The sequence below is a fragment of the Ovis aries genome, chromosome 3 (assembly GCF_016772045.2).
Source record: "Ovis aries strain OAR_USU_Benz2616 breed Rambouillet chromosome 3, ARS-UI_Ramb_v3.0, whole genome shotgun sequence".
Classification (NCBI taxonomy): domain Eukaryota; kingdom Metazoa; phylum Chordata; class Mammalia; order Artiodactyla; family Bovidae; genus Ovis; species Ovis aries.
This window is the reverse complement of record NC_056056.1, coordinates 19,259,361-19,282,327: the sequence shown is the minus strand read 5'-3', so window position 1 is coordinate 19,282,327 and position 22,967 is coordinate 19,259,361. Positions and strand designations below refer to the sequence as shown.

At 50.9% G+C, this 22,967-nt stretch overlaps 1 protein-coding gene across 2 annotated transcripts; it reads left to right on the top strand.

The window, feature by feature from the left end:
• Positions 1-3,350: 3,350 nt before the first annotated feature.
• On the top strand, positions 3,351-21,147 carry CYS1 (cystin 1). Of its 2 annotated transcripts, none has more exons than XM_027966517.3 (3): positions 3,351-3,704; positions 15,959-16,011; positions 19,077-21,147. In XM_027966517.3, exons 1-3 carry the CDS (start codon positions 3,384-3,386, stop codon positions 19,177-19,179), a joined length of 477 nt encoding a protein of 158 aa, XP_027822318.1. In that variant the 5' UTR covers positions 3,351-3,383; the 3' UTR covers positions 19,180-21,147. The 2 variants fall into 2 exon arrangements, with proteins under 2 accessions (XP_027822318.1, XP_027822317.1); XM_027966516.3 differs by having other exon boundaries at positions 19,071-21,147.
• Positions 21,148-22,967: the final 1,820 nt, after the last annotated feature.

Below are 22,967 nucleotides of genomic sequence, written 5' to 3'. Positions count from 1 at the left end.
TATATGAGATGCTGCCTGTCGAAAGGTATCAGCAATAATTGATAGCACTGTGGCTCTCTCAAGTTACTGATTAAGCATTCAGGACTGAAATCTGGCTTGCCTGTGTTTCAAATACTGTCTCATTTCTCATCTGAATACAAACATTATCCTTCTGCATATTCATAATGACCTGCACCCACACAATATCTCTCTCCTATGTAATAGCTTGGGATGGGCAGGAATGGTGGGAAATTATATTGGTTCTCAGGAGGGAGAAGAGATCTGGAGGGTCCCGGAAGAAGGGTACTTGAGTGTGGCTTTTAAAGGAAGTATGTTTTGGCAGTCTACTACAATGAGAGTGGCCCCCAGGCTGCAGTAAGGAGAGGACCTCCTTCATTTCCAGATGCCAGGCTAGTCCCATTGCCAAGAGAAACATCACTCAGGACACACATCCTGCAGAAAGTATTACGAACTGCAGTTCTCTCCTGAAGTTTACTTTGTTCATTGCAGGATGTTCTTATTTTCTGGGAGCTTAAGCAGACAGCTCCCAAGCGGAGCCTCATCTTCCACCCCCTCACCAGCCACCACTCCAGTCACTACATAAAGAAGTCCTTTGGTAGTGACTGATGAACCTACATGCAGGGCAGCAATGGAGACAGACATAGAGAACAGACTTCTGGACACGGCAGGGGGCAGGGGTCGGGGGAGGAAGGAGAGGGTGGGATGTATGGAGAGAGTAACATGGAAACATACACTTCACTGTATGTAAAACAGATAGCCAATAGGCATTTGCTGTATGACTCAGGAAACTCCAATGGGAGCTCTGTAACAACCTAGAGGGGTGGGATGGGGAAGGAGGTGGGAGGGAGGCTCAAGAAGGAGAGGACATAGGTATACCTATGGTTAATTCATGTTAATATTTGGCAGAAACCAACATGCTATTGTAAAGCAATTATCCAATTAAAAATAAATAAATTTAATTATGTATAAAAAAAGAAGTTCTTTAGCTGGAGGAGTGTGGCTGCCAGGACGCTTCCCTAAGAGGGATCAGACCTATTTTCAATGTCCCAATAATCCTTTGTCTCTTTGGGACAAAGAGATTCTTGTTTATTTCTAAATAAGATTTTAGGCAGCCTTGGTCATGTGGGAAAATTCAGGCTGTTTGCTTGTTATGGGAAGGTGCTAATAAAATCAATCTGGGTTTTAAGCACGAATAAATGGAAGCCAATCCCAGAATGTGGCTGATTTTAAACACACTCTCAGAGTGGAAAGAACACAGGCTTTGGTGGTTATGCGCACTGAAGCCCAGTGAGCCAGAGAAGTCTGGGGAAACAGGGTTGGAATCAAGAGCCATCAGAAAAATCAGTTGCCCTGGGAGGTGAACACAGGGAGCTCTGGATATATTTAAACTATGAGTCACATGACTAGATGCTACTTAGGCAGAAGTAAAACATGTTTTCCTTTAAATGATTAAACTTAGTTGAACTTAGTACAAGAAAAATGTCTTTTCCCTGTGAATGTTTTTTTTCCCCCAGGCTTAAAGAACTTCAAGATGAGATTTGTTTTCTTAAAGAGAAAACTTATATCCATAGCTTCAAACTAGATACATCTGTGGACTCAGAACACCCAAATGACACCAGATAAGGTAGCCCATCTCCTGCATCTGGATGGTTAAGACAGCACATTTTAAAAAAAGAAAGGTTAGCCAAAATTCATCTTAACAGTTATTCTGCAGTCCCATCTGGATTCAGGTTAATGTCAAGATGAGAGTTAAAACTCACCATGTTGGAGCTGCCTTGCTTTGGAGAGGTTAAAAAAAATTTTTTTTTTAATAAGTGACAAAGGGAGAGAAAGAAGTCTTAAATAAAATGCAAGCACAATCAACAATTACACCATCGGTTTCGGTTTGAACTGGACACGTCTGGCCGGTTTGCTGCTGTTCTTTTGGGGTTGGTTCACTTAAAAACAATAAACGTTTTTGTTCTTTCTTTTTTACTATCCAGTGACCCAAAAGCTAGAATTAATTATGATCAGTACCTACTGGCTTTTTCCCTGCGGGGAGAGAGAATGCTTTCCGTGTCTCTTTTTAAATGTTTTCTTTCTCAAAAGTGGTTACCTTTCTGATGAGGGTTTCTAATGAGGCTGGCATTCAGGTACCAGATCGCCTTTGGGGCAGGAGCGAGGGACAGGAAACCCAGGGCACCACTTCCTGCTGCCGGCTCCCTTGCTGAAAGCCTGGACGGGGAAGTCGGTCCGAGAGTCGCTCCCTTCCCTCCTTCTGTCCTGTCTTAGGTCTGTCCATGCGCGCGAGGGAGAAGGGCAGAAATGAAAGGGTGTGAGGCCCTGCACCTGTGTCATCTTACTCCATCCTCAGAGGTATCTTTACCGTCCTCCCCCCACCCCCAACTCAACCTTTGAGGAACAGGAGGCTGGGACAGGTGACGTCCCCATGCGCTCCACACTGGGGCTGGACAGAACCGAGGAGTCACCTCCGCACGCATCACCACCTCAGGCAGGCCGGGTTGGCCTCTGCAGTGCTTTCCATAAAGGAACGAAAAAGCGCGGCCGAGTTCGCCCGAGCGCGGGTAGGAGCTCCAGGGTGTTCAGTTCTTAACTGGCTGCGGGGACTAGGAGGGTCCCTAGTCCCCAGGAGCCAGGGACTGGAGGGCAAACCCCCGCAAGGAAGCGCAGGACCCAAGGTGGGGAGGGGCGGGGAGGAAGAGAGGAGGAGGAGGAGAGGATGCCGCGCTCCAGTGGCCTCGTCCCCCAGCCAGTGCCCCCAGACCCGGCCCTCGGTCCCTGGCCCCGGCCGCCGGCTCCCCCAGAGCGCTCACCACCCCACCCACACCCCTCACCCCGGGTCTCGGCCCCCACCACCAGGCCCGGGCCAGCATCCCGCTCTCAGCCGCCCCCGGCCGCCTCTTCGCCGTGGGATCTAGTCCCCACCCCGGCCCCTCCTCCCGCCCCAGGCCCGGCTCAGCACCCCAGCCCCAGTCGCGCCTACTCGCACTTTCCCCTGGTCCCGGGCTCTGGTCCCCTCACCGTGACATCAGGCCCCGCTCTCTCCGCACCGGCGGCTTCGCCCCGCCCCCGGTCCGGCTCGCATCCCCGCCCCCAACTGCGTCCCAGACCGTGATCACCTCCACCCCGCAAGCCCCGGCCCGGCGCGCCCCCCGCACCTCCCCGCCCCCGGTCCGGCTTGCATCCCCTCCCCCAGTCGCGTCCCGCGCCCGGGATCACCTCCACCCCCAACTCCCGGCCCGGCGCGCCCCCCCCCCCCCACCTCCCCCGTCCCGCTCCCAATCGCGTCCCGGGCCCGGGATCTCCTCCCCCCCGCCCCTGGCCGAGCGGCGCGCCTCCGGGCCTCCTCCAGTGCCGCCGCCCGCCCGCTCCGCCGGCGCGTCATGGGCAGCGGCAGCAGCCGGAGCGGCCGCGCCCTGCGGCGTCTGCGCAGCCCCGACAGCCGGCCGGCGGGGCCCGACGGGGCAGTCCCGGAGGGCGGGACGGGGCAGCGGGTCTCGGCGCCGGCGGCGGCGGCGGCCGGGGAGGAGGCCCCGCAGGCGGCTGCCGGCACCGATCCCAGCCCCGTGGCGCCCCCCGACGGCGGGGACGAGACCCTGCGCCTGCTGGACCAGCTGCTGGCCGAGTCGGCGGGCTGGGGCCCCGGGGAGCTGGCCCCGCGGGGCCCGGCGCGGCCCAGACCCGCAGCCGGCGCCGGGAGACCGGTGAGTGTGGGGGCCGCGGCGCCCGTTCCCGCCCGGGTGGGGGGTGCCCTCCCCGCCGGCCCACACCCCGCCCCCTGTCTCCCAGCCCGTGGCGCCGTCCCGCCTTGCGCTCCCTGCTCGCCCCCCTTCCTCCCACCGCCCCCAGTCCCTGCCAGGCTCTCTGGGCTTGCGCAGTGCCCTGTCCCCGCTGCCCTGTGTCACCCACCGTCTGGCCGTCCCCGAATCCCACCGGGGTCTCTTGCTGATTGCACGGCCTCTCCTTCCCAAACATCCCCTCTGAGTCTCTCTGCCTCTTCTGGGTGCTGGTTTAACTGCCTCCAACTTGGGGATTGACAGGGAGCCAGACAGGGACCCAGACATCCCTTAGCAGAAAAGCATCTCCTGGGCTTTCTTCTGGCCAGAGGTCACTTTTTTTTTTTTTTTTTTTTAAACTGCGGCTCCTTCCAGCCTAGGTAGGAGCTGGCCAGGGGGCTGCTTGTCTCTCTGGTACCTCCCCCCTCCGCCAGCCTCCAGGGCACTGTCAGAGAGGAATCCTAGGAAGTGGGACCGGTAGCCAAACCGTGGTAGCAAAGCCCGGCGCCCGACAGAGGCGTCAGGATCTTTGCCAACTTTGCGAGTTGTCAAGCAACTCGCACCCTGCTGGCTATTTTTAAGATGCTGTGCAATTTCTTTTTGGCTTCCCTCTTCTCTCTTCCAGAACACTTGTAATAACATCCCCGCTGTTCTAGAAAAAGATAATACAAATGAGCACTGTCTTTTGGCAATAGCCTCCACTCCGGCAGAACTGAATGAAGGAGATCAGTAGTATCAGCTCTCGGGCTTGGGGAGGATGTACAAGACGGCCCCCTGCCCTGGAGCCCCACAGGCCCCCCTTAACGACTGTTGGGGACAGGAGGGAAGTGTCTTGGGGGCAGCCAGCAAGCAGGAGAAAGTGGGAAGCTCCTCCGCGAGGTGGAGGTGGGGAGAGGTGGAAAGGACGGAGCCAGCCTAGACTGTGCGGGGTCTTCCTCCGCTGACCACCTCCTGCCCACGCCCTGCTACCCTCCCAAAGTGAGCTGCAGCAAGAGGGACCGAATTATATAACAAGATTCCTTTAGGATTACATCAGCGTTCCGTTATATAACCCTCAAAAGGGATCAACAGTTGAGAAATTCGGGGGAAATTCTGAGGTGGCATGGAAGCAATCTTTGTGTTCAGTTTTCAAGTGCTTTGGAAGTTTCAGAAGTGAAAATGAAAACAAAGAGAGAGTTTCCCATCTCACCCCCTGTCCTACCCTCATTGGCTAAGTATCATAGAAACTCCTAGGGTGCTGGGGCTGCCTTATTCACCCTTTCAGTCATTTCTCAGGTATTGTTTGAGCATCTGCTGTGTGCTGGGCATCACTCTGGGTGCTGGAGATGAACACAGATGGCACAGTCTTTGCCCTAAAGAAGTTCACAGTGTAATGGGTGAGAGAGATCCACTGAGTGGAACACCAGTGGGCAGTCTGTCTAGAGAGTCCACTGGAGGAGGAGCTGGTCCCCTGGAGAAGTCACATCAGCATCCCAAGCAGGACAGGGCTTGACCTGGATCTGGAAGGGTCTATGGTGCTAGACAGGCAAACAAGCAGTGAAGAGCATTTGGGCAAAGAGAATCCTGAGTGTGGGCAATGGTGGTTGGGGCACGTGGTGCCCAGGATGTGGGTGCTAACCGTGGAGTTGAAGGGAGTGGGAAGGATGAATGCCAGGCTCCAGACATGTCATGCTAGGAGTGTTCCGGGTTGAGGTGTTCGGACTTGATCATAAAAACTGTGGGTATTTTGAGGGGCTAAGAGGAGTAGTATTTTGTGTCTCAGGAAGGTTAGGCCAACAGCCATGGGGAGGACGAACTGGGCCCAGTAAGACAAGGGGCAAGATGGCTCACGGGACCACTGCAGCGGTCCACACAAGCAGGTCCTGGGTGAAGCAGGGCAGTTAGAGGGCTGAAGGGGAGTCAAGAGACATTAGGAGGTGAAGTCCTCAGCTGTGTTGCTCTTTTGTGTGTGGATAGTATGTATCTTCTGTGCCATAGCTATTTCTTGAATAAATCCTGGAGTCCTAGATTATTATAGCAGAATAGATGCTCCCGAGTCCTATCCATTCTTTTCAGTTCTGGGGAGACTGAGTAAAACAGCTGATGGTGCTTCATGTCCTGGCTCTAGAGGTCTCAGGTAGAAAGTTAACTACCTGTATGGCCAAGTGTGGGGGCTTCCCAGGTGGCGTTAGTGGTAAAGAACCCTCCTGCCAATGCAGGAGACAGAAAGATACCCTGGAGAACGAAATAGCAATCCACTGCAGTATTCTCGCCTGGAGAGTCCCACGGACAGAGGAGCCTGGTGGCTACAGTCCATGGGGTTGCAAAGAGTTGGACATAAATGAAGCAACTTAGCATGCACGCATGCACATATGGCCAAGTGTGGAGTCTAAGCCTTTCTGCTTTATAGTTTATGCCCTTTAATAGGGTCTCTGGTGACTGCACATTTTCTAAGACTATGAGTTATTAATAAATCGGTAAATAGTGCTTTCTCTGTTTTATAAACAAAGCCGTTGTAGTCCCAGAGAATGATCATATACCCAAAGCCACACTGCCAGTAAGTGGAGGAAGCAGAGTTTGTAGCAAGTCTGCCAAGCCCCATCAACAAACCTGGAATGTTATATGCCTTTTTCATTTTCCAGGTATCTAGCACTTCCGATGCTCTACTCACAGCAGCTCTAATGCCTGCCCCATTTTTCTTTACCGAATGACTTTTTTTTTTATACATAGTCATTTATTAATTACAACCAAATGACTTTTTTTTTTTTAACATTCAGTAATCCTGAGTGTTCCTCATGCAAACTCATCAGAACCTTTATTTTGTCTGATAAAGGTACTCCACCTTGCCCTCATAATATGCCCTGAATGGTATTTTTAGCAGCCTCCTTGTTCATTCAGATGTTTATATGCTTAGAGATCATACCAGTTTTACTAAAAGTTGGGAGACTCCCTATTATTTACTTAATACATCTGTCACCAGCATCCTTTTCTTTGAGCGTTTTCATGAGCCTGTGCATGTAAGCATGTTGCTGGTCACCCAGGGGCAGAGGCAGAAGAACAAAGAGGGAAAAGACCCAGAATGAGGTCTGGTCCCCGTCCTGACCAGTTTTGATTTGCTCTGAGGTTCACTTACAGTTGCTCAGAAACTGTTAATATGTTGTAATACAGCCACTATTTACTCAGGCTATTCTGAGACCCCGCTCCTAACATCCAGTGTTTTACTTAATCCTTGTCAGAATAGGTCCTTGCAGAACTGCTGTCATTTTCCCCTAACTTCATGTCACAGGGGAGGGGAGAAGCCCCAAAGAGGCAGTTCACTTGGCCAAGCCCACGCAGTTGGAAAGAGCCAGTCCAAGTCTTTCTGAACACACTCTCTGCAGAGCCCTGTGTATATTAGAATTTCTTTCCCACACTCAGGATCTTTAGTTGCAGCATGTGAACTCTTAGTTGCGGCACGTAAGATCTAGTTCTCAAACCAGGGATGGAACCCAGGCCCCCTGCAATTAAAGCACAGTAGTTAGCCACTGAACCACCAGGCAAGTTCAGTAGAGTTTTGACAGAGCCAATTTGCCATCAGGAGGGATTATCACTTGTTCCCCAACTCCTCTGGGGCTCAGTTTTTCTCTGAAATAAGTCTCCATTCCCTGGGTCTAGGAGCCTTCACCCATTTCCCTGACTGTATAAGATGTGTCCCAGTCACTGAATATGAGTCCAACCCAGCAAAGGTTATGCTTACTTTTAAGTGTTTATTTTTGAAGTTAGAATAGGTAACATACATGTGAGTGAGAAAAATTTTGTTCTTGGCTGTTCTCTCCAATTAAAAAAAATCCTTAAAATGACTTTACTTATGAAAGGGTTTAAATAAAAAGATGAGCCCTATAATTAGCTTCACTTTACAACTGTAAAAGAATGTTTACTCATTGTAGAAAAGTGAGAAAACAATATATATATATGTAATATATAAAGGAAATAAAGATTTCAGAGTAAACTCTGCAGATATTACTGATACTATTTTGATCTACTTCCTTCCAGTTTTCTCTGTCTTTTGTATGTATCTTTTATGTCAGTAAGATCATGGTATGTGTGCGCTCAGTCCCTTAGTTGTAACTGACTCTTCGTAGCCCCATGGACTATAGCCCACAAAGCTCCTCTGTCCATGGAATTTTCCAGGCAAGAATACTGGAGTGGGTTGCCATGTCCTATACACATGTCAAAACCTATCAAACTGTATTATTTAAATGTCTACAGCTTGTCCCATGTTAATTATATATATTATTGATATGTGTACATATACACGTATAAAACTGTTAAAACCTAAATGTTAAGAACCAAAGAAGCAGGATATAAAGCTGGTGGTTTAGTCACTCAGTGTTGTCCAACTCTTTGCAACCCCATGGACTGTAGCCCACAAGGCTCCTCTGTCCATGGAATTTCCACATATTGTTAAATAAAATATGCACTGGATTTTCTATAGATACTTCACTTTTTTCCCAAAACCCCTAGTTGTAAGAGACATGGGAGGCTTTAAGAAATCATCTTATTCATTTCTTCCACATATGCTTCCTGCTTCTCATTCTGCCGTGGTGTGGTGTGGTTCAGCCTCCCCAAGACCCGGAGTGATGACACGTCACACGCTCGCCCTAAGCTCAGCCCGGTTCCCATGGCCCCAGCCCAGGCGCCATAGCCTCCCTGGGGTTGGACAGAAGTCTGTCCTACTGACCAGGAGAGGCAGGCAGGCAGCTGGCTGGAGGCTGCAGCTTGAATCTGCACTTGGCCTGGAGCAGCCACCAGGGGCTGCTGTGTCTTTGCTCTTCATCCAAGCTCCTGCGAAGCTTCCACCAGCTGGATCTTCTGGGAGATCCACGATGGGTCAAGCTGGGAGGGTGTCTAATGTGTTTTGCATCTAAGTCAAGTTACAGACAGATTAACGAGAGAAAGAACCACACATGCAAACCACAAGCGCAGAAAGAAACACGGGTAAAAAAGTGAAAGAACAAAGCTGAACTGTCAGGAAAGTTATAAAAGAAAGAGTATAGTCTTCCGTTTGAGTGCAGCTTCAGGGTGTCCAGTCCTCGTACGCAATGGACCTCATACGTCATTGCCATCTTGCTTGGCCAGCAGCGTGTCCCCCTTAATAGTGAGTAGAACAGCTCAAGGAAGTGGAAACAGGCTGATTATGCAAATGTTTGATTCCAGTCTGAGCAGTCTTTCACTCAGTTGCCTTTTTTTTTTTTTTTTTTGCTTATGAGATCTTAGTTGCCCAACCAGGGATTGAACCCAGGCCCTCATCAGTGAAAGCGTGGAGTTCTAACCACTAGACCTCCAGGGAAGTCCCTCAGCTGTCCTCCTGAGGGCAGAAACTATATCTGAACAACCCTTACAAAATCTGGTGATGAAATGAAAAGCCCCATCTGGTGATGTTAAAAGCTGGTTCCAGCAGAAATAGGCAAGAAAGAACTAGGGTCCCTACTGGATGACTTCATGAAAAAAATCACTGAAGAATGGTTGGGTAAAAAGTATTACTTTCCTTCTGTGTTGTCCCTGAGACTATAACTAAGCTCAGTGGCTAAAAACTGCAGGGAGGCAGATTGGTGTCAGTAAAAGAAAGCTTTCTTATATGCCTGAGAGAACTGAAGGTAGGATCTCAAAGAGGCTTCATATTCATATGAGCATTATTCACAATAACCAACAGGTAGAAGCCACCCAAGTGTCCCTTGATGGATGAATGGATAAACAAAACATGGTATATACATACAGGGGAGTATTACTCCACCTTGAAAAGGAAGTAAGTCCTGGCATGGGGTACAACGTGGGTGAACCTTGAGGACATTATGCTAAGTGAAATGAGCCAGGCACAATATTGCATGTTTCCACTCAGGTGGGGTGTCCGGAGGAGTCACTCTTGTAGGACAGAAAGCAGGATGGCAATTGCTGGGGATTGGGGGTGAGAGTCGTTTAGTGGGGACAGGTATCAGTTTTGCGAGATGAAAAGAGTTTGGGAGGTTGGTTGTAAAACAATGTAAATGCACCTAGTACTGAAACATATCCTTAAAAATGCTTAAGATCGTACATTTTAGATGCTGTGTATTGCACCACAATTAATTTTTTATTAAAAAGAAATTTAAAAGAATTTTCAGATAGTCTGAGCTGCCTGAGCTGAAATGGGCTGTTTCAGGAGGCAGAGGAGGTGAGCATGTGTGTGTGTGCAAGTGTGTGCAAGTGTGCGCAAGTGTGTGCATGTGCAAGTGTGTGCATGCACGTGATTTCCCCTGCTTGCTCTCGTATTCATCACCCCCTCTTCCCACTGTGAATTCCCTGCTGACGTGGGAAGCATCTCCTCTTCATCTTTGCACTCCCCAGAGGCACGGTGAATTTTCAAAGGAATCTTTGGGGAACACTGACTCCCCCTGGCAGATCTCCAGCGTCGAGCAGCCCCCGCGGCCCCTCAGGTATCCCAGGACCAAGTCTGTGCACCTTTGCTGTGCAGTCCGACTCCACATGGAGAGAGCGCCAGGTGGGCAGGACAGGCTCTTCTAGCTAGGGCATGGGATGCCCACAGTAGCGGGTTGGCCACCATGGACCACGCCACGGGGCCTGTGTGGCCGGAAACACTCAGGGTCAGCTCGCTTCTGTTCAGCACCTTGGGTAACAAACCCCAAGAAACACTAGTTTCTCAGGGAAGAAAGTGCTGTTCTGAACCTCTCAGGCCCCGAACACAAGATCTTCCCTGGGCTCTCCTCCTGCTCACATCTTCAGGTTCTCTTCTTGCCAGGCCGGGTCAGAGGCTACTTTGGGCTGGACACTGGGTCAGATGTTTTTTGTGGTGTTTGCAGGTATTATACTAAGGATGAGACAGACAATCTGTATTCTCTCTGTGGCCCTCAAGGCTAAGTACCTATTACACAGATGAGTAAACTGAGGCTCATAGAGCCTCACAGTCCACCCAAAGGCACATCATGATTAAATGGCAAAACTGGGCCTTGAACCCTTTTCTGCATTGTGCTATCTTTACTCTTACCCCAACTGCTATATAGACAAACTCAGGATTATGACTACCCATCAAAGTGACATTGAATCTGATTCAGGATCTATTTTATGTTTGTTGTGTGCCCTGAATAGAGATCTGTAAACTTTAGGAGAAGTGATATTCTTGTTGGGGAGGATTAACTGATGTTAATGTTAATGGCACTGGGTTTTTCTCCAGTTGTGTCCTCATGTGGGCTGCTCTGGGCAGGGATATCATATCCTGTATGGGCCATAGAACCCTGCGCCCAGCAGGGCACGTGGGAGTTAATGAATAAGACTTACTCACGGCCTTTGATGACTCCACGTATTTGCATATGCTCTTCCTTATCCAGAGTACCCTTCCCTTCCTTTCTATCTGGTAAACTCCTAATCTTTCAAAACTCCAGCTAAAATGTTATTCTTTCCACTCTTCTAGAAAGAGTTTTTCCCATTCAGAGTTGGTTTCCCCTCCTGTTGCAGAGTGTAGGCTTTCCCAGCACCTTATAACTCAGCTATAGAATTAATCACGTGGCATCGCATTGCATCTTTACAAGTCTCGCCCCATGTGCTATGGGCTCCTGGGTTCCTGACAGCCGCGGTCTGTATTTAGGATGCTGCTTGTGCCAAGGAGGATCTGTTGCACAAAGCAGGCTGACGTCTGGATGGACTGTGGCCTTGCTCAGCTTCATAGGTCAAAGGCTGGATTCCACAGTGCCAAGTGCCTTATGCTGGGGAACACAGTAAGGAAGCTTATTCAGACAAGCCCCTCTGCTGAAGACAGTTTAATATTCTGGGTATAATTAATGTGATAAGACTGTCTTGGAAGCATAAAGTGGCTCATGAGACAGTGAGGAATTACCAGCCCAGATCTAAGAGGCAGGTGACCCACTGGAATGTGCTTGCCTCAGGTGAACGCGAGCTTTGGGTCTGACAGTGTCCAATAGTAAAGGGGACAGAGTTTAGGGCCCAGTGTAAATAGAGACTAAGAGTAGATCCTTCGTTCAGGACCCTCACGGGACTGCAAGGCGAGTGTCACAGCACAGAACAGTGCAGGAGGGTACAAAAGCCATAGTCTAGCTGTCCCTTAGGTCTGCTGTCCCTTAGGTCTGCAGCCCCAATTCCCATCACCTGGCTGGTGCAAAATACCTGAATCCATCCAGTGCAGTTCAGTTGCTCAGTCATGTCTGACTCTTTGAGACCCCATGGACTGCAGCACGCCAGGCCTCCCTGTCCATCACCAACTCCCGGAGTTTATTCAATCACATGTCCATCGAGTTGGTGATGCATCCAACCATCTCATCCTCTGCCGTCCCCTTCTCCTCCTGCCTTCAATCTTTCGCAGAATCAGGATCTTTTCAAATGAGTCAGTTCTTTGCATCAGGTGGCCAAAGTACTGGAGCTTCAGCTTCAGCATCAGTCCTTCCAATGAATATTCAGAACTGATTTCCTTTAGGATGGGCTGGTTGGATCTCCCTGCAGTCCAAGGGACTCTCCAGAGTCTTTTCCAACACCACAGTTCAGAAGCATCAATTCTTTGGCACTCAGCTTTCTTTATAGTCCAAATCTCACATCCATCCATGACTACTGGAAAAACAATAGCTTTGACTAGACAGACCTCTGTTGGCAAAGTAATGTCTCTGCTTTTTAATATGCTATCTAGGTTGGTTGTAACTTTTCTTCCAAGGAGCAAGTATCTTTTAATTTCATGGCTGCAGTCACCATCTGCAGTAATTTTGGAGCCCAAAAAGATAAAGTCTGTCACTGTTTCCACTGTTTCCCCACCTACTTGCTATGAAGCGATGGGACCAGATGCTATGATCTTAGTTTTCTTAATGTTGAGTTTTAAGCCAACTTTTTCACTCTGCTCTTTTTCTGCCATAAAGGTGGTGTCATCTGCACATTTGAGGTTATTGATGTTTCTCCCTGAAATCTTTTTTTTAAATTTCTTTATTTTAATTGGAAGCTAATAACTTTACAATATTGTGGTAGGTTTTGCCATACATTCACATGAATCAGCCATGGGTGTACGTGTGTTTCCTGTCCTGAACCCCACTCCCACCTCCTTCCCCATCCCATCCCTCAGGTCATCCAAGTGCACCAGCCCTGAGCACCCTGTCTCATGCTTCAAACCTGGGCTGGTGATCTGTTTCACATGTGATAATATACATGTTTCAGTGCTGTTCCTTCAAATCATCCCACCCTCGCCTTCTCCAGCTTGCTGGATTTAATTTCAAGTGGGCCCAGACTGAGAGTGCCCCCTAGTGCCTGAACAGAGCAAGCGCATGTCCTCCCCAGAGGAAGGCATCTTCCTCTCAGGCCTCAGAGAACACCCACAAAGCATTTTCAAGAATAATGAGCATCAGACAAGAAAAAATAATCAACCACCCAGAGAGTTGTTCTGATGGCTCAGACGACAAAGAATCTGCCTGCTATGTGGGAGACCCAGACTCAATCCCTGGGTCGGGAAGATACCCTGGAGAAGGGAATGGCAACCCACTCCAGTGTTCTTTGCTGGAGAATTCCATGGACAGAGGAGCCTGGCGGGCTACAGTCCATGAGGTTGCAAAGAGTCAGACATGACTGAGCAACTAGTACTTCTGGAGAGCCAAGTGAAAATCAGAAGAAACAAAAACAATGAAAATAGGCTAGTGAGGGCCTGAGTTATTTATTTGGATTGCCAACAATTATTGGCCAAAAAAGGTCTGTATACTCAAAGCTATGGTTTTTCCAGTAGTTGTGTACAGATGTGAGAGTTGGACCACAATGAAGGCTGAGCGCCAAAGCATTGATGTTTTCAAGCTGTGGTGTTGGAGAAGACTGTAGAGAGTCCCTCGGACTGCAGGGAGACCAAACCAGTAAATCCTACAGGAAATCAACCCTGAATATTCATTGGAAGGACTGATGCTGAAGCTGAAGCTCCAGTACTTTGGCGACTCAATGTGAAGAACTGACTCATTTGAAAAGACCCTGATGCTGGGAAAGATTGAAGGTGGAGGAAGAAGGGGACGACAGGATGAGATGGTTGGATGGCATCACTGACTCGATGGACATGATTTTTTGAGCAAACTTCGGGAGATGGTGAAGGACAGGAAAGCCTGGCAAGCTGAGGTCCATAAGGTCACAAAAAGTCTGACACAACTGAGTGATTGAACAAAAATAACAGTGTTAAAGGATCCACCTGTGCTTCAGGGGATGCAGGAGACACAGGTGCCATCCTTGGGTTGAGAAGATCCCCTGAGGAGGGCATGACAACCCACTCCAGTATTCTTGCCTGGAGAATCCCATGGATACAGGAGCCTGGCAGGCTACAGTCCATGGGGTTGCAAAAGAATCGGACACGACTGAAGCGCCTGAGCACACGTTCATGTTTATTTGTGAAGAAGGACCTATAGAAAGTGACCGAGCATATTTGAAAAACAACCAGATGGAACTTGTAGAAATGAGAAACACAGTAAACAAAATTAAAGATTCTGATGGATTGGGTGAACAGGAAATTAGAGATTTAGAGAAGATCAGTGCCCTGTAAGACAGAGCTGAAGAAATGACCAGCACAGAGAGACCGGGATCTGATGAAAGACAGCTTGAGAAAAAAGCCACAGCAAAGCTAATATTACATTTGAAATAATTAAAATTTTCCCTTTCGCTACAGGAACAAGGCAGAGATGCTTATTATCATGACTTCTTTTCAAGGTTAATGCTGGATGTCCTAGCCAGTGCAGAAAGGCTAGAGGGAAAATATGGAAGGATCGGAAAGGAAAAAACCTGAATGGCCATTATTCCCACATAATGTGAATGGGAAGCAACTAAGTCCCAAAGAATCTAGAAATAAATTATTAGGGCTGATAACGAGAGCTTAGTAAAACTGCTGAACACAAAATGTATGTATTTCAATTGTATCTCTGTACAAACAAGCAGGTAGAAAATAAAACTTTATTTTAAAAAGATGTTATCAATAATCTAGAAATTGGTTTAAAAAGAGGTGTCTATGACTTCTACAGTGAAAATGATTAAGACTTCTTAAAAGACATTAAAGAAATCCTAAATAAATGGAGAGATGTTCCCTGTTTGTAAATTGGAAGGCTTGCTATTATAGAGATTATGGCCTGGGGGAGGGAAAGGAGAGGGCAGGGTGAATTGAGAGAGTGACATTGAGATATATATACACACACACTGTGCTGTGTGCTTCTGTGCTTAGTCGCTCAGTCATGTCCGACTCTTTGCGACCCCATGGACTGTAGCCCACTAGGCTCCTCTGTCCATCGGATTCTCCAGGAAAGATACAACAGTGGGTTGCCATGCCTTCCTCCAGGGGATCTTCTCAACCCACGGATCGAACCCAGGTTTCCCGCATTGTAGGCAGATTCTTTACTGTCTGAGCCAGGGAAGCCCATATCTATACTCTACCATGTATAAAACAGATGGCTAGTGGGAAGCTGCTGTATAGCGCAGGGAGCTCAGCTTGGTGCTCTGTGATGACACAGAGGTGGGGTAGCGGGGAAGGAGGCTTAAGAGGGAGAGGATATATGTATACTTACAGTGGATTCACTTCATTGTACAGCAGAAACCAACACCACATTGTAAAGCAGTTATACTCCAATTTTTTAAAAAAGATATCAAGTCTGCCTGGAATGATTTGTATATTGATTCAACCCCAACAAAACCCCCAAGGGGGACAAGCTGACTCCAACACACATGTTTGGAAGTGCAAAGAACCAGGACCAGTCCAGCTTCATCTGAAGCTGTGGTCACTGAGACAGGCCGGTGCTGACGACAGGACAGGCATAGATCACTGGGAGAGTTTGCAGACAGACGTGAGCAACGCCTGTGCACTCCTGACTCCGGACAGACATGGTACAGCAGAGCAGCAGGGCGGGCTGCCAGGCAAGGGCTTGGGTGGAGGTCAGGACCTCCACTCCCAGAGTGAGAGGTGGGGGCTTGCTGGCCGGTAGCTCCCAGGGAGGAAGGGGCAGGGGGGGTCTCTTGTTTTGAGTTGTGTAGGTCACTCCCTTCTCCCAGCCTGCTTCCCACCTACCGAACAGGCAGTTGGAGCTAGACAGCAGGAGAGCCTTTCCACTTTCCAGCTCTGGTTTATTAGCCGTGGGTTGAACGCAGCAGCTCTGTGTCAGCAGGAAGCCAGTGTGAAGGCAGGCTGCAGCACGGACAACCTTCTGATGCCTCTTCCGTTTGTCCTTCTCAAGGTGTCCCCAAAGCGGAGCATTGAAGACCACCCAGAGGGCAGCTGTATTTCTGAGTAAGTATGGGGCAGGGAGGTGCATCTCTGCAAGAAATCACAGCTCCCCTCCTCTGCCACCCCCCAAGCATCTGCATCTCTGCACCTGCCCTCATTCATTCACTCAGAAACTGTGTTCAGTGCTCATCTGTGAATGAGGCGCAGGCCTGGCCTTCAGGAGTTTCCAGCCTAGAGGGGTGATGGGTGGGTCCCCAATAATCCTATTACAGTGTTAGCAAGAAAACACATTTAAACCCCCTGAAAGTGTCAGCTGAGGACTCCAGGCGTCCAGTGTCAGCACAACCCTGGGCTGTGTGAGGATTCCCGGGGCCCCCGGAGCACCCTGCACCTGGAGGCTGGGCTGGGCTGACCTGGGCCCCAGCCCATCTGCCCTTGCTTTCTCATCTCTAAGGAGTCACTGTGATGACCCTTGTCCCTGGGACGCAGGGGATGGTGGTGCTCAAGACCATGGATGTGAGCAGCTGTGAAAACGGTGGCTCAACAGCTATTTTTATTACCAATTCCAAATGGTTGCGGGGCCAGAACCTTGCTGGTTTCCCTTATTTAAACATTTGCAAAAGCCTTTCCCTGAAGAGTGGGGTCTCTTCAGATAGGCTCAAGGGAGGTCCAAGAGGGGACAGAAGCAGCCGGCGGGCTTGTGGAGGAGCTGAGGCTTAAATGGCTTGAAGGACAAGTGGTTTCACTGAGGAGGGCAGGAGCACGCCAGGTGGCTAGAGCCTCAAGCAAGATGTGGAGGTGTGAACAGGATCCTGAACACAGGCTGGTGGCATTTAGAACAGGGTCTCGGGGAGAAGGAGGGCTGAAACCAAGAGCTGTAGATGGCCTGGCCTGCACCAGATTGGAGTGGGGGTTGGGTTCCCAGCATTGAGAGCACCAGATCCTGGCCACTAGACTAGTGGTCAGTGACAAGGACCCTGGCCCTTCAGCTTTGCAGGAAAAAATATCCACAAAGACGAAAAATAGTGAAGCAAGTCAAGTATTGATTAGGAGGGAGAAGAGTACAGTCCGTGGATAGATATAGGCAGACTCAGCGGGAGAGTCCCTGAGTTGCTGAGCGGGGCTCTCACGGTAGTTTGAATTACTTTTATGGGATGGTGGTGGTGGTGGTTTAGTCACTCAGTTGTGTCCGACTCTTTGCGACCCCTGGACTGCAGCCCACCAGGCTCCTCTGTCCATGGGATTCTCCAGGCAAGAATACTGGAGTGGATTGCCATCCCTTTCCCCACTTCTATGGGATATTTTCTTCCAATTTTCCTTTAGCCAATCATTCTGATTTGCCTGGTTCACAGTCCATATTTTGCTTATCTCAGGATCCTCCCATGTGTGCACAGGTATCTCTTAGTCAAGATGGATCCTACCGGAAAGGTGTCTGGGTAGAACATCCCTTAACACTGCTCCTCTTTTGACCTCCAAGGAGCCTTTTCTATGCATGTATGGCTGGGGAGGTCTCCTAACTTTAGGAATGAGAAATATGTGGTTTGTGCAAGGTCCAGCCTCCTCCCTTAATTGCCCTGCTATTCTTATCTTGGCGTTTCGGAACAGAGAGAATGTATCTCAATTGCTTTACCATGGGGAGGGGGCCCGTCTATTTCCTGCCTCAGGGCCACTGCTGTTGAGTAGGAGGACACTGGGTGGGCGCTGGGCCTCCATCATGGCCCTGGAGGTGAAGCGGTGAGAGCTTATACGCTGACTCGGCCCCCCGCCAAGGCCAGAGCCTCTCTCGGCAGAGTGGAGCATCCCTACCCATTCTCCCTGACGGCCCCCTGCCCCTCACGTGTTCTGCAGACAGCACCGGCCCCACCTTGCACACCAGCTCCAGGGGGGCTCGGCCCCTTGGGCTCCCATGCAGGACTGGGTGCCGGGTCCCACTGCAGTGACCAGGTACCAGCGGCCAGCTCTGCTCAGCTGACCCGGAAACCCGTGCCTATGGCGATGCTGAGGACACGGGCCCAGCCTGGTGTCCACACTGCTCAGTTCCAGCTGCGTATTTCTGCTGATTGTAAAGAGGCAGTGACTTTCAGTTTTCATCAACCCAAGGACGTTAGGAGGATTAAATTCCGCCTTGAAAGAATTAGCTATTTATTCTTATTTTGAAACAAATGGGTCCCTTCCCCTCACATGCCCATTCCAGGATGTCCTTCACCAGGAGTACTTCATTCATTCATTCACTCCCTCAATAGACTTTGGTGACAGTGTGCTGAGTACCACCCTAGGCCCTGGGCTCAGGCTGGGTGACTCCCAGGCAGGTCCTGGCACAACAACTGGAAGGGGAGAGAGTCTTGCAGGTGCGGTCAGGGCTGTGCCCTTGGGCAACAGGCTCTGAAGCCACACAGGCCCTCCCCAGGGTCTGGACTGCTGGCAGCCTCCCTCCTCAGGGGAGTCTGGGGTCACAGATTAGTCCAGAAAGCTGGAGAGGGCGTGGGCTGTGGGTCGAGGCCAGTGGGAACCAGAGTCCAAGCAGTGAGAGGAGGAGCCAGGACTTGGTCACTTAATACACTGCCCAGTGGGTGGGGGGCCTGGTCACGATCCAGAGGACCCTGACACCAAATCCTGTCCTGTAGCGGCAGCTCCTGCGAGACCGCCTGGGGGTGCAGACACAAGGAGTGAATCAGCTGATAGAGGATCTCGACACAGTTCACCTTTCTGAGGGCTCTGCAGGGTGCAAGATTCAGGGTCACATGCCGTCCACGCATGGTCTCATTTATGCCTCAGAATGAACTTAGGAATGCAGGTCCATTTTAGAGAAAACTGTCACTGAGCTAGTAAGTGGCAGAGCCGGGATGCAAACCAGGTCTTTCAACCCTCAGGCCCTCGCCCCGAAGCACTGCCCGGCACTGGCTTCCTCACAGGGGAAGGTCTCAGGTTACACAGCGGGAGGTGAAACCAAAGAATGAGTCAGGAGCTGCTTGTGGAAGAGGTTGAGGATGTGTCCCCAGGCCAGAGGTTTTCAGTCTGAGTCTGAGGATGGATCAGAATTCCATCCATGGCCACTGCGGTTGTCCAGTGGAGATGTGGAGTTTGAAGGTAACATCTTGCTTCCCATTGTCCGTGTTTCTCAGCCATAGAGCCCCAGGCAGCTGCCACAAGAAGCCCGAGAGGCAGTCGGCCATCACATATGACTACTCCGAGGAGGAGCTGATGGCCAGCATTGAGCGGGAGTACTGCTGATGAGGCCAGTGCAGCAGCAGCCCCACCGTCACCCAGCAACCAACCAAGGCCCCAGGGGACCGGAACTGGGCTGGGGGCACACGTTCCAAGATCTTTCACAACTGGCCTCTTCAAATCCACATTCAGACAATTCTGAACATGGCTGGCTGCTGGCCATCGTGCTTGCTGGCAAGAGATGATCAGCCATGCAGACCCAGGCAGAAGGAAGGTGTGGGTGCCAGGAAGAGCCGTCTACAAGGGTCTACTGGATCCTGAAACACTGCCCCTTTCTGATGCCCCCTTGCCACCTGCTCCGAAGGAGGCTCATTAGCTGAGTGTGGCTCAGACTCGCAGCTCTGGGGCCTCACACGTGTCCCACAGTGCCCCAGGGTCTCCCGCTGGAGGGCACATCCAGGAGGTATGCCTTATCGAGCTGGAGGGAGTCGCCCTCAGGTCTGCGAATGAGTCTCCCGGAGATGTTGCAGATGCTGATCCCATGGGTCTGGGGCACGGCCTGTGAGTCTGCAGGTCTCAGCAGTTCCCAGGTGAGACCCAGGCTGCTGGGTCCCAGCCGCGCCCAGAGCAGCGGGAATGAGCCCGAGCCTTCGGCCTGGCTGGATCTTCCTTCCCTGGTGTCAGAGGCCGCTCGGAGCCACAGGCCACCCCCCTCCCCAGAGAGAGGCCTGTGCTCCTGCAGTGCATGTGTGTATAGGTGGGGGACAAGAGCCAGAGTCCCCGGTTCTGATCCTTGCCCTCAAACTAACCTGCAGTCACTTCCCCACTCTGGGCCTCAGTGTCCCTCTCTAGAAAGTGAGTCCCGGAGTTGTGCCCCCCACCACCTGCTCTGACCATCTGGGATCACACAATCCCAGGCGTCCTTGGTCTCTGTGGTCCCCCAGGGGCACGGGACTGCCTCCCCTGCTGGGGTTGAGCCCCGGTCCCACCTGCTCAGGGCTGCCTGCTCTTCCCACCCGGTAGAAGGAAGAAAATCACAGCGGTGAGGCCAGAAGAGCCTTAGAACATCCCCAGCGGACAAATGAGGAAGCTGACGCCTTGTGAACCAGGAGGACCCCGGGGGGGAGACCCGCAGCCTGGCTGGAAGGGAGGCCCCTGCTGTGGGCCCAGCATGGCTTTTGTCAGAAAGCTCAGGGTGGCAGGCGGTCAAGAGCCCAGGAGGCAGGAGACCAGGAGGCGGGCTCTCCAGAGCAGCTGGCGAGGACATGGATAAAAAGGGGCATGTAGAGGGCACCTATTTGCCTCCCGAGGCCAGAACTGGTCTCGGCTTGTCCAGTGCTTCCCACCTGCGTACAGGTGATTCCTCCACAGTGTCACCTGCAAGAGCATCTCGGGGCTCGAGCAATGGCCACCTGGCACCTTGCCCAGGCCACAGGCCTGCTGCCCAAATGGGCAAACAGGCATTTCCACAAACCTCTGTGACTTGGCAAGGGTGCCTTTGATCAGATGTTTCATGGCAGGGAGATTTTAAACTTCGAGGCTTTGATGGAACCATGGAGCCTTCCAGCAAACGCCCTGGAGGGTTGGCTCAGAACCTCCCCCAAACCAGAGCTATTTCTCATCCAAGCCCAAACCATTTGTTTTGATATGAAGATTAAACCTGTTATTATCTTAATAATACAGATACTTCTTTTTGAAGTTAAAATTTTGTTTCTCCCTACTAGACAGATCAGGCCTTGATTTTAACGATGTAAACGTTTAGTTTTACATCATTCATTTGGTGAATTAATTCAGCCAGAAAGCTGACACCCTGTACTTTCCTGTAGAAACCTCATAAAACCCTTCATGAGACAAAAGCATTAGGGAAAAGAATTCCTCAGATCATTTGATGTCACCGATGGGGTGAATGCACTTCATCAAAGCTGAGAAATCACAGCGGTCGTTCTCAGGTCTTCGTATTTTTTTTTATTCCCACAATTCAGGAAAAAATGTGTCTTCTGGATGGTGTTTGACAATAAAGCGGCATGTCCCAGCTTTGAGGCGTTGCCGCCCTGTGTCCAGGGGAGGAAGGCCGATCACGCTTGGTGGTGGGGAATAGGGTGCCAGTCCTGGTGACAAGTGCTTCTTGCACTAGGCGTGCGGACAGGGCCACCTGGGTGCCCAGCGTTGCTCCGGGCCTTCTCTTGGTTGCTCAGTGTTGCCTCTCAGCTGCAGCTTTCTGCCGTGGAGCTGAGCGTGGCATCTTCTCATGGACACAGGGAATGTGGCTGAAACAGAGGCAGGAAGGAAAATGTCTCTGTGTTGAAAGAGATGACACGTTGATGTCCGGAAAGTCCCAGCACCACAGACGGGCCTCCTGCTTTGTGAGGTGGCGGGTTCCTCTAAGAGGCTCCCAAGCGCAGGGATTTAGAAAATGTGCCCCATCCCCAGCTCTGAGAAATGTCGTGTCCTTCTTCCTGGGGAGGGAGCCACGGCCTTCATTGTGCCAGCCACAGGCCTTCTCAAAGGGGTCCTGCCCAGTTCAGGCTCCCCATCCTCACCTAAAATAAGTTTTTCCCAAGACACTCCCTTTGATGTGCCAAAATCTCGGGTCCGATTCTCACTGGGCTGCCATTCTGGGTGGGCTGAGATTGCAGGGGAGGGTGGATGTTCCCACGAGCGTCTGTTCAATCCACATTCATTCTCATTTTCTGAGCCCCTGCTGCTTTGAGCCCAGCCCTCTACGAGACACCAGGGTTCCGGTAGCCATATCTGGTCTCCGCCAGTGAGGACGTACTGTTTCTAGTGAGCAGAGACACACTCATCAGTGCTCCGGAAAAGCTTGTTGTTCAGTCGCTCAGTCACGTCCAACTCTTTGCTACCCCACGGACTGCAGCCCCCCTGGCTCCTTTGTCCATGGGATTTCCCAGGCAGGAATACTGGAGTGGGTTACCATTCCCTTCTCCAGGGGATCTTCCACACCCCAGGGATTGAACCCGAGTTTCCTCTGTCTTCTGCCTTGGCAGACAGGTTCTTTACCTCCGTGCCACCTGGGAAGCCACAGCCCCCCTTGGTAGGGATGTCCTTCAGCAAAACCATCTGGGCACCTCCTGTCCCAGCTCTTATGATCCACACAGAGAGCCATCTCCCCAGGTTCCAATACCAAGCAGGGGCCGCGAGGGGCCAGGTGCCCAGCACACCAAGCCCGAGGCCCACCACTGTCCTGGCCCAGTGCCCAGGCCCTGTGAGCTTCTCCATGCAGCCTAACCCTTGGGCCCCAATCCAACCATGTCGGGTCGGCCTTTGAGAAGTGATGTGAATAAAGACTCCTCAGCTCAGAGGACGGACATGCGCCCCTGTGCACACAATTTGCCTCCAGTGTCAAGGTGTTCTCCTCCCCTCTAGATACACCCTCTGTAGATCTCCTGGGTTTCCTGAGCTGTTTTCTCTACCTTGGCACCCTACCCCACACCCCCGTCACCTTGGCATCCCTGGACCCGCAGCTCCATCTGCTCAGCCTGGGGATTCTGCTGCATATCTCGTGAGTTCCTGTCCCTGCACCACAGTCTGGAAAGTTCCTCAAAGCCGCAAATCTGGGCTGTTACAGGGTGTACCCCATTTATATCCTGTCTCTCAGGGTCACTGTCTTTCATGACCTAAGGTCTAGTTCCTAGAAAACTCTCATTTGATAATTTTGTCTGGTTATTTTGGGCGTTGAGAGTATATTTGGCTTTTCCTGTTACTCCATCTTGGGTAGAGGTGTGAAATTCCTATTACTATTACGTTCATGTTTAAACTGTCACAACTTGGCCAGTGGGAGCCCTGTGCCATTTAGCAGTCCCTGACACCCTTGATGGCAGCTGGCAACAGAATAC